The following is a 14699-nucleotide window of genomic DNA, read 5'->3' as shown; positions in this document are numbered from 1 at the left end:
GCGAATTTTGACGAATTTTCTCGATTTTTTGTGAATTTATACATGATTTTAAGAAATTTCAAAGAATCGTAGAACTTAGTTACATATTTTTGGCCAAGACATTCTAGAAATCTATTTTTAACCGGGAAGCCATGATGGCTTTTTTTTGGAAAAACGATGAAAAATGTCCTAATTTTGTGAATTTTACATATATTTGTGAATTTGGTAGATTCTTGCATATTTTTGTTATGCTATATCACAAAACTAGCAAAATATTTCAAAAAACATAAATTTGGAAGAAAATTTTCAAAATTTGAATTTTTTAATTTGGGAGAATTTCTTCGAATTTCGACGAATTTTGGCGAATTTTGGCGAATTTCTGCAAATTAATTCAACTAAATAGCCCCTGGTTGGGACTATTGATTTAAAATAGGATTTTTTTACAAAATCTATAGGGCGACTAGTGACAAAATTTAGCAAGTTTGAAGACAGGAACACAATATACAGCCACCTCAATTATGTTAGAAATTGTTATGCAACTTCTTGTTTTTCTTCGTTCTAGAGCGTGACAAATGGTGTAACATCATACAAGTATGCAATTTATTGATGGAAGTGTGGAATTGTTGGAACTTAAAAAACAATCGAACACTTGAATTTCCTGCTAACAAAATTGAGTGAAGTGTACATCAAATCCCATTACCAAGTAACTTGACCGTCTTGCCCTTAAAGATTTCGATCATAAAAGGTAGCGCTGTTCACACAAGATATCCTGGCTGACTTGTGTAGAGATAGCTCATGGGAACAAGTAAAAAACTTGTAGCCATGCTCAAGATACAACAAGTTAAATTGCCTATACTCAACCGTCCAAAACAGATACGCAAATTATTTGCGTTAACTTGTGTAAATAATCATGATCTACACCGACAACATAATGTATCTGTGAACTTATTCTACATCATACAGCAACAGTGTTATCGCAAAGCAACTTAAATGATTTTGTGTTCGCTTCGATGAGTTGTCGCACAAATGCGCCCTTTAATTAGCTTCACTATTACGTTTTGGAACTATACGATCGCAACGATTTCAGGTAAAAGGTTGAACGTTTTGTTTGGCTCAGCATTTTATTATGTTTGGAAATTATCGGACTTAGTATTTATCCCGTTGAACTTCCACCTTCACTACCTCCTTCTCCCGCTCCAGCGGTTCCACCATTTCCTTCTGGACATGTACCCTCAACACAACCATTCTCCTCGCTGCTAAATATGAATCCAGTCAAACATTTTTGATGTAACGTGATGAAATTCAGTCCACTCTTATAGCATTCATAATACTTCGTGCAGTCCTTAGCGTCAACAACTCTTCCCTCCTGCTTACACTGGAATACACATCGTCGTTGAGATTGTACAAATTGTTCGGCAGTTGGACATTTGAACATAATCGGTGCTACAACGCCGTCGGTAACCAAACACAATGCATAATATGATGGATCAGGGCCGTAAACAACGTATCGATCGGGATTCGGTGCACAGTTTATGGTACTGCAATCTGCAGGCAGTATTCGACGCTTGCATTGCTTTGTTTGGGAATTATATGCAAAGCCTGATGGACATTCATATGGCATCGATGAACCTTGGGGTTTCTGGCAGAAATAATATTGCGAGCAGTTTAATGGATCTGAAAATAGATGAAGTGACGAGTGGGGGGAGGTGGAAATGTTAGAAAGAAAATACTCGGAAAATATCCCGTTCCAGTGCAGGTGATTCCTGTTGTTGTAGTACATTCATCGTTATTCGGATCCGGTGTACTGTTACAAGCACCATCAACACAATATGGTTGTCCCGGGTAATTCTTCTCGCAGTTTTGAGTTTTGTAGGCCGTACTTTCTCCTAAGCACGTCTACAATGGCCAAATCAATGAATGTTGCCACCTCATTCGAAATTAAAGCTTACCCAAAGTGTGTTGCAATCGCCACAGATTGGACCGTATATATTGGTGCAAGTTGCTTCGGCTCTAGCTGATGCAAGTCGTGGCGATAAAGACTGAATCGGTAAGCCTTGAATATTACCTTCAATCTGATGACTCTGTGAATAGTTTTCAGACGGAAGGAGTTAAGCTAAGTTTAATTTCCTTTAAAAACGATATACACACAATCGCCAGAAGACAAAATATCCAAATAAGGCCGGACATTTTGCGAAATGAACACAGGAAGCTTTTTCCTGCAACTAACTTTATGAACGATGCAGATTGCAATTTTATACACAGGTAGAAGTCATTAAAATCTGAAATAGAGCGCAGTTTACACAAGCCAATATACGCAGACGAGCACTATCATTCTGTAATCAACAGCAAGTGCAAAATAAGCGATGAGCTTGGCCTAATATTTTCTTCTATAGCAAAATGTACTGAGTTGTCATTTACATAACACGAGACAAAAAGTTGAAAATTCCAGTTTTCGTGAGAATTTTGTTGATCCGAGGCGAAGCCGAATCAATTTTTTGAAAATACTTAGATCAAATGAAGTAATAGATCCGATAGTGAAACTGCTGATATGCTTACCAGTGACCGGTTAAGACCTTTCCACTCAGCATTTTTGTTAATTTTTTTTTTATATTTCGGATCATGACGACAAATGGTGAGACTAATTTAAATAACAAAATGATGTTACAGAGAGTTTGTTTATAATTCAGATTTATTGGGTTCTTTCATACGCTGGCGAATCTTAGTTTTTATTCATTCGACAAATAGTTTTAGGTAAACAAGATAAGGAGTTAGGTGTTTGCTCCATAAGATAAAATTATTTTTTCACTCAACTAAAATTAATTTGTTGATCTTTAATTACTGTTAATTTTTCTCATTAAATTTCTTGGAATTTCCAACTATTCAAACTATATCTCAACGAAACAGAGATTTTTTTATTCATTTTGTAAATACAGTAGACGTCAGTGAAATTTAGGCATACAAACTAAACTTCCCATACGTCTTTGTAACACTGTTTTACGACACTATCATGCGCGTGTGTATAAATGTTTCACCCGTATAAACAAGTAGGAATAAACACTTTCTTTATATAAGCTGTAGCAAATTTATGTCTAAACTTCACTGACGTCCACCGTAATCAAAAGCAAAAATTTATAACTTGTGAAGTTTCCAATCCTTTCAATGTGCTTATTTGAATTTATACATTATGTAATGTGCTCTAAATGCATTATGGCTTATATAATCGACTTGAAAGTTGAAAATTTAAAGTGATCTTTTCGTACCGACTTATAATAATATCCAACTTATAAGTCGTCTTTTAAGCAGTTTCACAACATTTTCTTTGTACATTGTGAAGTACTATCAGTTGATACAAGAAATGTTATGAAAACTTTTTCGTAAAACAGTTATTTCCATCGAAAGGGACGAAAATAAGAAATTCCAACGGTGTGAAATCCATTACAAAACTCGATATGAAAATGAAAAGTCACACGCAAACTTTACACCGTTAACTCGACTTTTTATCTTTCCCTTGACATGTAAATAACTATTGCGAGAAACCATGCGATTTAACAACCTTTTAGATACTATAGTATACATGCGCCGAAAACCACACTTTTCATGTTTCAAACACTTATTTAGAAGCCTCAGCATGTAAAAATCCGTTACATAACTCGAGATAAAAAGATGACAAGTGACGTTTTCGTGTGTTTATTGACCTCGGCTTCGCCTCGGATCAACAGAATTTACACAAAAACTCATGTAATGGGTTTTATACGCCTTTGAAACCTAAACCATTTTCTTGTTTTCCCTAGGTGTGTAATAAGCCACTTTCGACCCTAGGAAAAATAAAAGCATGTAAAATACTATTTACCACAATAATTGTCCACTTGTTTCCGCTTTCGTTTTCAGTTTTACAAAATGCGCGGGGATTTTAAAAATTTTCCCTAGTTTTCGTTCCTTTGTATCTGAAGTTATATCTTACGTGTAAATTACTGATCCATCCAAGAAACATGCGTAAATAGAATCGTCGTTTATAACAGAATATTTAGCAGTGAAGGTGAAAATTGTACTTCTGATTTTTCTCCAGTACTCCGGACATGAAATTTAATTTTTCATAATTTCAACATTCTGTTGAAATATATTTTCTATTGGTAGAAGGATTGATTTCTAATCGGATTTTTTACCTGTCGTCTTAAAATAGACTTAAAAGGACTTAGTGGGTCTCCGAATCATATATGTATGAGAGAAGTATAACGTAACATAGCGTCGATAATGGATGAATGATTTTTATTTAATATGAAAAAAGGTACGAAAAATTAAGTTTTTCTTGTCTGTTAAACAGACTCTGTTTCCAATTTTTACAATATGCTGTTCTAGTTTCTTTCATCTTAGAAATGACGGTAACAATGTGTTAGAAACAGCAATGGTGTTGTTTTACGCACCAGGTATTGATCCACATATCGAAATGACATATCAAAAGTTGACATAAACAACTTCGCACATACCAATTAATGCAATTAATGCATTAAGAATGCAAACTATCCTACACTTGTTCATGGAACGTTTTGCTGCTGTCTTGTGTAAGAGGCTATCGGAAGCAACTGAAGATGGTCAGTCCACTCTGACCAGTGACCGCCGTTAGTTCTCGAGGTCGAAACAGCTTTTCTTTCTTCTTTTTTGTCACTTTACGTGATGTGTGGGCAAGGGAAGAGCTATAGCTCTGTTTATCGTTCCGAAGGATAGTTTCTTTGTGATTTAGTGAATGTGAAAAGGAGTCCTGTTCTTGCAATTTGCGCCCCTGAGCTTTTCGTCTCAGGTTAAGCAAAATTGGTATGTGCGAAGTGCAGTGACTTTCTACTCAGTAGTTTTTGTTATAGCTGGAAGAACATAATAAAAAAAACATTTTTGCAACTTAGCATCATAATGTGCAAGATCGTCACACATGAGTTGTAATGTTATAATGGTTATTTACATGCTACATGCGTCGAAAACCGTACTTTTCATGTTTCAAGCACTACTTTCGACGCCATCAGCATGTAAAATCCATTACATAACTCGGAATAAAAATGAAAAGTCCCGTTTTCGTGTGTTTATTGACTTCGGCTTGGCCTCGGATCAACAAAATCCACACGAAAACTTTACTTTTCACTTTATTAGGCTCTAGTTAATACACATCGAGAGCTTAATACAGTACTTTCCACGGAGATTCATACAACGATTTATGCAACAAAGTTTTCGGTTGATGTCATAATAATGACTATTATCACATTCAGTTGTTAGTTACTCGGCTTATTGCAAAGCAACAAACATAAAACATAAAAAATCGTTACCGACACTTATTTTGAGTCGTTAGGCACTGACTGTAGGTCAAGGGAAATTATGAATGACGTCACCAAGTTCATACAAAATTTAACTTACCTTAGTTTTCCTCAATAGCATACTGTAACAAAGACATCACATAATAACACATGATATACAGTGAAAAGTAAAAAGACAACAATTTACTTGCCCAAAACAAATTGCGATGAAATTATCTATCAAATTTGATTCTCCTAATTATTTAAGCAAATAAATATGCACGAGCAAGCATACAATAGTCAACGTATTGGTGTTGTGAAAGGTATGGGATTTTCAACAGATTAACAAATTGAGTAAAGTTTAGTGGCTTTTTTGGCGAATTTCGGTTCATTACAATAAAATTCTTGCTTATTGACCGAAGGAACGTTACGTTGCGGTTAGAAGAATGCTAAATATGCTATGCGTTGGTGAGTGTAAACAGTCGAAATTGTTTCGTTTTCTATCAAATTATAATGTAGCATTATGTTCGTTCAAGTTAGGGTTACCAGACAAAAATATTTTTTTTAAGAAATTTGTTATTTCGGTAAAAGAGACGAGCAGCTCTACAAGTTTTCAATAGAACTTATACAAGGGTTTGTTTGTAAGTTGGCAGGACGTGTCAGCAAGACCCAATAGTCATTTCCGTGGATAAATGTTATTGCAGCTCAGTTGGAAAATTTATCATATTTTAGGTCATTAAATGAAATCTGAAAGCCTGGAACGCGTTACACATATAATGTCAAATAAACTAAACTAAGCTCCTGATGGTGGTACTTATCGGTGAATATATCCCAAATCCCATGTAAATACCTAAACTACCAGAGTCTTGAGTTATAATCGAACAATACTCTGCCATGAGGTTACTTTTAAGTCGCTTACACCAAATTCAACCTTGACACCTTGCGTCAAAATGTGTGATTTCGCGATCTCTAACTTGAACTATCAAAAAATTATTTGCAGTCTTGCGAGCGAAATTTTAGATATACTTCGATCAGTTGGTATTTTCTTCGCCCAAAAAATCATATAAAAGAGCGGTTCAACAAACTTTTGAGTTAGTTTTCTTGTTAGACGTGTTTAGGAATTGTAAAATAATGTTAACAAAAAGTGTAATTTGTTCGGTTCTACTCAGTAGTTTGTTTGTGGTGAGTGGCCTCATACGATTATCGAAAATCAGATAAAAATCTCCGATATCGTAGGTATCAATCAATGCTCAAATCTATGCAAACGGAACTGTTCTAAGCGATGACGGAATAATTGCGTGCACCAGAACAGGACCTCAATGTGACGATGACTGTGTCACTCTACTGGTAATTATAAACAAACAGATTTTGATAAACATTTTGAAAAACCTTCTGCTACAATTGAAGACTTCTTTGACTTTATCGTTATATCCTATGTATAGCTGTGTGCGGCCGGAGTGGTGGATCCATTGGAGACAGTAGATTGTCGTACATCATCACCTTCTACACCTTACTGTAACGAAAATAAATGCTCAAGAACTCCTGGAGCTTGTTCGAGTGCATCAACTTTTCGGTGCACAAGTCCAGGAATTTTTCCAGGTATGTGCTGAGACAATACTGGACCTTGGATGAGTTATATTTGAAGAATAAATTGTTTTAGATCCGACTAACTGCTCCAGATATGTATCGTGCGATGAAAACAGTGTCGGTGGTGAGGGTGTAGCATTAGAATGTGCGAAAGGATTTTTTTACAATTCGGAAATTAATATTTGCCAAATGGGACGACTTACGCCGCATTCAAAGGTATGCAACACGGTCGATTGTTCGCAAAAAACAAATGAGGTCGTGGTCTATCGGTCGAATCCAACGTATTATGCGTTCTGTTTTGTTGATCCTGAAACTTCCAGAAGAGAAACCATGATGTTCAAGTGTGATTCTAACGACGAATTGTACGATCCGAACCAGGGTGAATGTGTATTTGAATGCAAGAGGCCCGGCCATTTTCAAGATCCGACCAATTGCTACTATTATTATGTTTGTTCAGCTTCGCTTGGAACGTTTAAAGCTGAAAGGATTAAATGTCCACCGAATTACTACTTCGATGGCGAAAGGTGTACGACAGATTCAAGTAAATGTAGTCCTGAAGCTATAGAAGGAGCAGAAATGGAAATATAATTCCGCGATTATATTCCGTTGATCCGCGATCCGTTGATCGAATCAATAAAATTAATCGAAACAAATTTTGTGTGCATTTCTTGTGGTCCCTTCTTTTCCATTCTAACTTTTTTTAGGCGAGTCAATTCACTTCTATTCCTTCGACCCGTATCTAGTTCAATACTTCTTTCGATCTGAGAATTTTCAACAGATTGATCATTAAAATTCAAAATCTTTTACTTCGATTGTTTTAAAATCTTTTTTTAAGTTTGTATGCAGAGAACCATCGCTTATGGCTTGTTGTCGATAGCAGGTGATATAATCGTCCATATATGGCTATACTAGGACATAAGGCCTAGATGACCTACGTCCTACAATCTGAATTTAAGCAAAAAATTCAAAAATGTTTTCCCTAATGTTATAAAAGCTTCATTTTATTTCAATTACGGTGCAACAGCCTTCCATTAAACAATGTTTAACAATCTACCGACACGTACACTTATCAATCCCATGTGCTTCCAAATTGACGGCTTCTTTGTTGTCAAATTCATCTGAAAAGCAACACTTTCAACCGTTGTCGGTTTGGAAGTAGTAGATCTTTCCGTAGTACTGGATTCACTGAAAGACATTGTCGTATCTGTTACAACTTCCTCAGATGGGGTCAGTTCATTCGTCGCAGATATTTCATCTGCCAAAGAACTGCCTGAAATGGGTCTTAGTGTAGAGGTCAATTCATCTGGCACATCTGGCAAAGTACTATCTGCAATTGAAATTGATGTTGGAATCACATCATCCGGCAAAGAACTATCTGCAATTAGTGTTGATGTTGGGATCACATCATCCGGCAAAGAACTATCTGGAAGGACCGTTGGTTTGAGCGTCGTAAACGTTTCATCTACCATGGAACTATCGACGGTTGATGTTGGCCTTACAGTACTCGACGCAACGATCGATCCTATTGGACAATGAGCCTTGCTATTCAAACACACTGTTCCGTTGAAATAATAGTTCGGCGGACAGTGAACGCGTCGCGACGCAAACTTCAGGCCATTGCATATGTAATAAGAAGAGCAGTCCATCGGATCCGCATAGTATCCAATCGCTTTGCAATTGAATCGACATTTCTTTATCGAAACATCGAACATCTTGTTGATTTCATCATCACATTTGTACATGTACGTATGATGTACGCCGGTTGCCGATGTAAAACAATAAGCGTAAAACGTTGGATTCGCCGTAAAGGCGACAAAATCGTTTGTGGCACCGTCGCAAGAAATTTTTTGGCAAATACTTTCAGAGTTGGAAGATTTTCGTCCGCATACCTTGGTTTTCGAATCAAATATGTGACCTCTAGGACATAGAGACATTACACTGTGTGATCCTACATCTGCACAAAAATGCGATTTTCGACAATCCTTGGGGTCTGTGGATAGTTTGCATGATTGTGAAACGGTTCAGACTGTAAAAAACAAAATTTTTTACCTGGAAATACACCTGAGGATGTACATAGAAATTCTGTTTCCAGTGCTGTTTTTGTGCATTTCCCAGGTTTTGTGACGCAACGTCCATTGTCACAGTACGGTGTGTTTCCGATACAGTTCACTGACATGATTGGAGTTTCAACGCGCGAGACACATGCCTGGAAATAGCAAACTAGAATAAATTTGTTGAACTAGGACAGTAAATAGTGGAAATAAAACACCATTTCGATGCAAGTGCGTAAAACTTCATTTGATGAAAATGGACTCGCTTCCGTTCATGAAACTTTGTTTGTCTGAATCTGAATGAAGTTTCCCGATCCGAAATGTAGTTTTATTTTCCACGATTTTTACGACAAATTAAAACAAGCGGGCTGCGGACGAACACTTCTCTGCCGTTAAAACACCATACAAATAGTTAAATGCAGAAAGGAGACATGTCACTTTAGCGAATTATAATAAAAAAAAAATTTATGCTTTTTACTGCTATCGGCGCCAGCAGATCTATTTTGCTTTTCGATTAATAATATATAGACCGTCTATGTTAAGACAAATAAGTAAAAAAAATGAATTCGCTAATGTGACATGATCCCTTTCTGCATTTAACTATTCTAAAGCGTTTTAGTAAATTAAAGCTTTATAGCTTTATGGAGCTTTGAGCTTATTAAAAAATTTGGCACTTTCCATTGGAATTCAAAAGAAGCTCAAAGCATTCAAAAGCTTTCCGGATCCACCCACCCTTACAGAATTGTGTCTTCTTTGATGCACTTTTTGATGTATATGTATTAGTAGTTACTTGCTTTGCATAAATGTTTCTACAAAAAATAATTTCAATTACCAAAATCTTCGTACAATCACTGGAACACTGGGGACGTGCCGTGAGGTCGCATTTGTCTGCAATTTGTCTCGGCGTATTTAAAAGCCCATTGACGATAGGACTGGATGTACACACCACAAATAAAATCGTAACGGACAAAATCGATTTTCGATTCATCATTATAATCATCTGTCCGATTGAAAGAATGAAAACAAACTGAAGACAAATTGAGGTTGAGAATAATTTGTCAGTACGTTTTCGGATGTTTATTTCCTGCAAACTGGAATGAACACACAGAAAAAGGTGAGAAGTGAAACTATAGGTCAGTGTTCTGTTAATAATTCGTCAACGTTAGTCATCAATTTATCCGAATGTATTCTACCGAAACCACTGTCTTAGACTAATATTGACCTGAGAAATCATGATCACTTAGAGAGATCCGTACGTTTAAACTTCTTTGCTATATGTATTAATCGTGCATTTTCTACCAAACTATCAAACTTTTTGATACTTCGCTATGGTTAAACCATAAAAATCTACAAGATCTCGAGTACAGTGTATAAAATCGCATAATGCTAATTCCCCAATATTTCATCAATATTCTTCCATTATAACTGATTTAGTTATTTGCTTTCTTATTTTGTTGTATTTACTCAATGAGGTAATTCCATTACAATTGACTATTTGATGTACGAACGATATGGTACACCTCGAAATCCGTTAAAATGACATGTTTTTACTTAAGACTTAAAGGCAGGGTAAATTAAAGTGATCGATTATGAACAATCTTTTTTCGGTGTATTGAGCTTGCACGCGCACGTTTATACTTCGAAGTCGAGCTTATGTGTGTGCATTGTAACTGTTTACAGATAATAATCCTAACAAATGCAATATAAACAATTCAAATGGGCGGTACGTAAGACTATACTGGCTTTCAAGTCTGGATACACTTATAGTCGAACATTTTAATTTGCTTCCACTTTAGTTTTGTTTTCTTAGCGAATATTTGGAAGATTTTCTTTTATTTTTTTCAAATTTACTACGATACACAGAGAATAATGCTGAAATTAATTTGGAGTTTTATATGCTCTGCGGTAAATTGGAAGAAAAACAATCGTTTTTTTTAAATTATATGTGGCCGATTTTGCAGGAGATTGTTGTTTATAAAATTTTGAATAAAACTTCTTAGAAAACTATCTCTAAAATTTGGATGTTAAAAAACAATCTCTCGAAAAATCGACCATTAAATTTCATAAAAAACAATCGGCAATTTTTAGCGATCTGTCGCAAGTCATTTCTGTGACAGAACGAACCGTACCCGAGGACCAATATAATTTTCATGCCTTGGGCATAAATTTCTCGTAATTTAGGTCCTCAGCATGAAAAGTTGTATACGAATCTGTTGTGGACGGTATATTTTAGGCACTTTCGCTTGTCGCCCTCACTTCGTTCGGGCTACAACCCGCAAAATTGCCTAAGGTATACCTTCCACAACGGATACATAAATAACTATTACAATCATGACAAACACTGGATTTGCATCATTTTGACTATTTGGACCGAGATTGTTTTTAAACCAAATTATTTTCGTAGATTGTTTTTTCTGAAAATTATTTTAGGTCGATTTTGGGGGAGATTGTTTTTTATAACAAAAAAAAAATATTTTTTTTCGACGAAGATTATTTTTCTTCCGAATTACGGCAGTGCTGCATTCTAGATATTGTTCTGTTGATTAGTATGATCATGCCAAAACAATTGATTCGGAAGCAAAAGATCAGGTCGAAATTCTTCTGAATACTTTTTCTCATTATTACCTCAGGTAATAAAAAATCCTTTCCTGAAGTAATTTCTGTTTACTTTAAAAAAGTTTGCTGGGTGTCCATTATAAACTATGTGCTATTCTGTATATATATGACCAAACTCGATTTAAGTGTGTTTATTGTAAGTGGACAACCCGATCCGTTTATTACTTAAATTACTTAATTGTATAACTAATTGGTTTGATGTTAGCCAAGGAGGAAACATCAATAGAAGATCTAGAACCACAGTTCGACCATTATTCGCTTACATTTCCCACATTATTTACCTTTCAACGCTCAAACCCTCTCCCACCATTCGCTCGTTAAGCTTAAAGCTTAAAGCCCAAAACGCACTTTACTCGGATCATTGATTTTTGTACACCGTGTAATCCGTTTCTTACACAAAAACGGAGTGTGTAACAACACAAGATTTATATTGACGAAATCAATGAAATTTTTCGTTGAAGAGATCGTCAATTATGCTGCATTTTCCATTGTTCTCCTTTATTCACCACAGGTTAAACAATAAAAAGCGCAGCATTATTGTCGATCTCATCAACTCAAGATTGCTCGTGTGTTTATAGCTTAAGAGATTACATTATTGAAAATTCTGTCGTCTCACTTGTTTTGAAAATTTGTATTGGCATCAAAGAATCAGTTAACATTTTTCATTTTGTAAAAAAAAATATTTTCTTAATTCGGTTTTCGAACATTCAAAAATTTATGACCACATCTGTTCGTCGTTCAGATAAATGCAATCACCAAGTCTCACAGAATTGCTGCTTCCATCGTTCAAACTAAATGTTACCATCTCGCTGTCGTCTACTTCACCATCAAAAGCAAAGTAGGGATTATCTCCACGATGCGAACCAACTTTGTTACCGATAACAGCACGCGTCACAAGCTTACCATTCGTGTTCAAAAGACCAACATTGTGGTACCATCGGTTTCCATTACCGGTTCCAGGCTTGTAGTAACAAACATTCGCAGCACCGGATATTGCATTTCGTGAGCTTAATTCGACTGAGCATGATGTTACGCCAGGTGGTTGACGATTGGTTAACATGTCCCAGCTTGAAGCATACAAATCAAGACCTCCCCCATAGTTGGAGTTGTTGATGACAATATCCAAATTTCCATGGCCACAATCTACAGATAGTACATGACCGCACAATTCGGGCTTGAACTTCAGGTTGTGCAATTCATTAATATCGCCTAGCGCAACTGGGTACCGAACATTGTATGCTACTTTGGGAAGAGCGCACGCTCCGTGTTCATTAGCAGAGTGACGAGTCGTTCTGACTTGGCCGTAGCACGAAGATGTCATCAACAACAAAGTGAATAACAGCGGGGCAGTACACATTTCTTTGATTTAAAACGAACTCGAACTCTATACAAATATCACTGCTAGTAAAACGGCTGTGAAACGACTTTTATATACAGAGCTATTAGATCGTTAATCGTAACCTCCGGGTCAGAGATGCCAGATAGAACGAGAAAATAGTTATTTACGTAGCTGAGGACTGTAGATTTTTAGCAATGTCGCGAGTTGTAGCCCGAGCGAAGCGTAATCGTAACCCAATCCCTTTTACAGTTAATACAGTGAACGTCAGTGAAATTCAGGCATGAATTTATTTCAACTGATCCTCTTATACAAACAAAAGTGCGCATCCGCACGTTTTTCTTTACTTCTCTCATTTCTCTATGTATACAGTGTTAAAAGAGCGTAAAAACAGGTGAAAACCAGTTAATTTAACTGATCTCGATGGGTGATATGTCAAAATTTCGACTCTCTTTTAACACTGTATTCGTTATGGAGAAATGAGAGAATTTGGCGAAATAAGAGATAAGGTGTCCATTTTACTCAACAAAAAGTACTTCGTGAGAGAGGGAGCTGTCAAATAAACAAATGAAAAATTGAAAAAATTCAATTGGTCTCTCACACGGAGTACTTTTTAGGTAAGAGGAAACTAAACATTAGAAACAGACGGTTATCATGGTTTGAAGTGCGTTGCTTTCACTCATAAATTTAGGTAAATTTAATTCCTGGATGTACCTCTGCCCTATAACATTTATCATAAACACACAACCGCATATTTTTTGGCAATCGACTATGCCGTGTGTGACATCAGGGAAAAACCAAGCAAAATTCCTAGAATCTAAGTTTGTCTTAAACTTTGACCTTATCATCAACTTATCAATTTTAACTTGGTATACGTACTACTACTACGGCTGGTAAGTTTATTTTTTGATGTTTTTACCACTTGTAATTACAAGCCGAGAGAAGGACCGAGAGAACACGAGCAATTTTACGTTGATAGAACCGACAATTACACTGTGTTTTCTATTGTTTAACCTGTGGTGAATATCGAATTACAATGGAAAACGCAGCATAATTGTCGATCCCGTAAATGCATAATTGTTCGTGTGTTTTCCGCCTAAGAGCTTTGCGTTTTGCCAATAGAGTTTCACTAGTAGAAAATACACTTTTCCTGGAATCGCTTTATCATCTTCTGGTTTTACCTTTATCAAAGTGTGATACGACGAACGCTTTCCGAGAAAAATTTTTAGGCAGTAGAGAGGTATAAATGGTCGTTGTACTCACACGTACCGATGGAGTGGGATAAATGAAAAGTGATATGCTTCTGTTATGTGATGGAATGAATGTGAAACCGTTGAAATTAAATGCCGATGCAGTTATTGCGACACTTTTATTAAATCAAAATTTATAAAATTAAAATAAATTAGAAATTAATGTTGTAATAATACACTGCAAATCGACTGCATCTACCTGCAGTTAGTAGACGATTAACATTTGCAATTAAATTTTATGTTTCTTCCGGATTCGCCCGATGGATGATCATTACATTTTATTGTCTTATTTTAATTTATTGTCTCAGCACAGGAGAATAAAACTTAAAATAAACAGAAAATAGGTCAGGCTGATCCACAGAGTCTAAGCCCAGTATTTAGAATTCGGATTTGTGTAGCTTTGCATCTGATTATAATCGTTGACTGGGGGATGATACCCTTGCGGATTCGGATGACCGAAACTCTGGCTCCAGTTTCCCTCCAATTTCGCATAATTCTCCACCATAGGCGGTGTCATTTTCGATAATTGATCAGCTGTTAATTTGGAGTAGTCTTCAGCTGTTAATTTTGAATAATCTGTAACAGGCCAGAAGTGTCTCTCATA

At 36.1% G+C, this 14699-nt stretch overlaps 4 protein-coding genes across 5 annotated transcripts in view; 1 reads left to right on the top strand and 3 right to left on the bottom strand.

Annotated features, from left to right (window-relative positions):
• Nucleotides 1-1081: 1081 nt before the first annotated feature.
• Nucleotides 1082-2245, bottom strand: LOC119086049. Its single transcript, XM_037196623.1, has 4 exons — nucleotides 2128-2245; nucleotides 1929-2060; nucleotides 1710-1875; nucleotides 1082-1653 (listed from the first exon to the last, which is right to left on the bottom strand). The coding sequence occupies exons 1-4, from the start codon at nucleotides 2164-2166 to the stop codon at nucleotides 1133-1135; spliced, it is 858 nt and encodes a 285-aa protein (XP_037052518.1). The 5' UTR covers nucleotides 2167-2245; the 3' UTR covers nucleotides 1082-1132.
• Nucleotides 2246-6338: 4093 nt separating this feature from the next.
• Nucleotides 6339-7430, top strand: LOC119065981. Its single transcript, XM_037168189.1, has 4 exons — nucleotides 6339-6437; nucleotides 6492-6602; nucleotides 6698-6854; nucleotides 6916-7430. Exons 1-4 carry the CDS (start codon nucleotides 6387-6389, stop codon nucleotides 7428-7430), a joined length of 834 nt encoding a protein of 277 aa, XP_037024084.1. The 5' UTR covers nucleotides 6339-6386.
• Nucleotides 7431-7826: 396 nt separating this feature from the next.
• Nucleotides 7827-10160, bottom strand: LOC119066119. Its single transcript, XM_037168402.1, has 3 exons — nucleotides 9726-10160; nucleotides 8892-9048; nucleotides 7827-8832 (listed from the first exon to the last, which is right to left on the bottom strand). The coding sequence occupies exons 1-3, from the start codon at nucleotides 9891-9893 to the stop codon at nucleotides 7874-7876; spliced, it is 1284 nt and encodes a 427-aa protein (XP_037024297.1). The 5' UTR covers nucleotides 9894-10160; the 3' UTR covers nucleotides 7827-7873.
• Nucleotides 10161-14265: 4105 nt separating this feature from the next.
• Nucleotides 14266-14699, bottom strand: part of LOC119066120 (protein gooseberry-neuro) — a 42570-nt gene continuing 42136 nt past the window's right edge. For both annotated transcript variants that reach the window (XM_037168403.1, XM_037168404.1), the window contains one exon: nucleotides 14266-14671. In XM_037168403.1, the coding sequence (XP_037024298.1) occupies nucleotides 14460-14671 (212 nt within the window). In that variant the 3' untranslated portion in view covers nucleotides 14266-14459. The remainder of the gene's footprint in view (nucleotides 14672-14699) is intronic.

This window comes from Bradysia coprophila, chromosome IV (genome assembly GCF_014529535.1).
Source record: "Bradysia coprophila strain Holo2 chromosome IV, BU_Bcop_v1, whole genome shotgun sequence".
In the NCBI taxonomy this organism is placed as follows: Eukaryota; Metazoa; Arthropoda; class Insecta; order Diptera; family Sciaridae; genus Bradysia; species Bradysia coprophila.
This window is presented reverse-complemented; position numbering and strand designations above follow the sequence as displayed.

What these genes read in the sequence shown, in the direction of transcription:
- LOC119086049 (XM_037196623.1), bottom strand. Translation starts at nt 2,166, where the DNA reads ATGTCCGGCCTTATTTGGATATTTTGTCTTCTGGCGATT. An exon ending in GCGATTGCAACACACTTTGG is followed by an intron (nt 1,876 to 1,928) that starts GTAAGCTTTAAT and finishes TGGCCATTGTAG; the next exon opens with ACGTGCTTAGGAGAAAGTAC. An exon ending in TGGAACGGGATATTTTCCGA is followed by an intron (nt 1,654 to 1,709) that starts GTATTTTCTTTC and finishes ATCTATTTTCAG; the next exon opens with ATCCATTAAACTGCTCGCAA.
- LOC119065981 (XM_037168189.1), top strand. Translation starts at nt 6,387, where the DNA reads ATGTTAACAAAAAGTGTAATTTGTTCGGTTCTACTCAGTAGTTTGTTT. An exon ending in TACTCAGTAGTTTGTTTGTG is followed by an intron (nt 6,438 to 6,491) that starts GTGAGTGGCCTC and finishes CCGATATCGTAG; the next exon opens with GTATCAATCAATGCTCAAAT. An exon ending in AAGTCCAGGAATTTTTCCAG is followed by an intron (nt 6,855 to 6,915) that starts GTATGTGCTGAG and finishes AAATTGTTTTAG; the next exon opens with ATCCGACTAACTGCTCCAGA.
- LOC119066119 (XM_037168402.1), bottom strand. Translation starts at nt 9,893, where the DNA reads ATGATTATAATGATGAATCGAAAATCGATTTTGTCCGTTACGATTTTA. An exon ending in GTGATTGTACGAAGATTTTG is followed by an intron (nt 9,049 to 9,725) that starts GTAATTGAAATT and finishes TGCTATTTCCAG; the next exon opens with GCATGTGTCTCGCGCGTTGA. An exon ending in ATCCTCAGGTGTATTTCCAG is followed by an intron (nt 8,833 to 8,891) that starts GTAAAAAATTTT and finishes AACTATCCACAG; the next exon opens with ACCCCAAGGATTGTCGAAAA.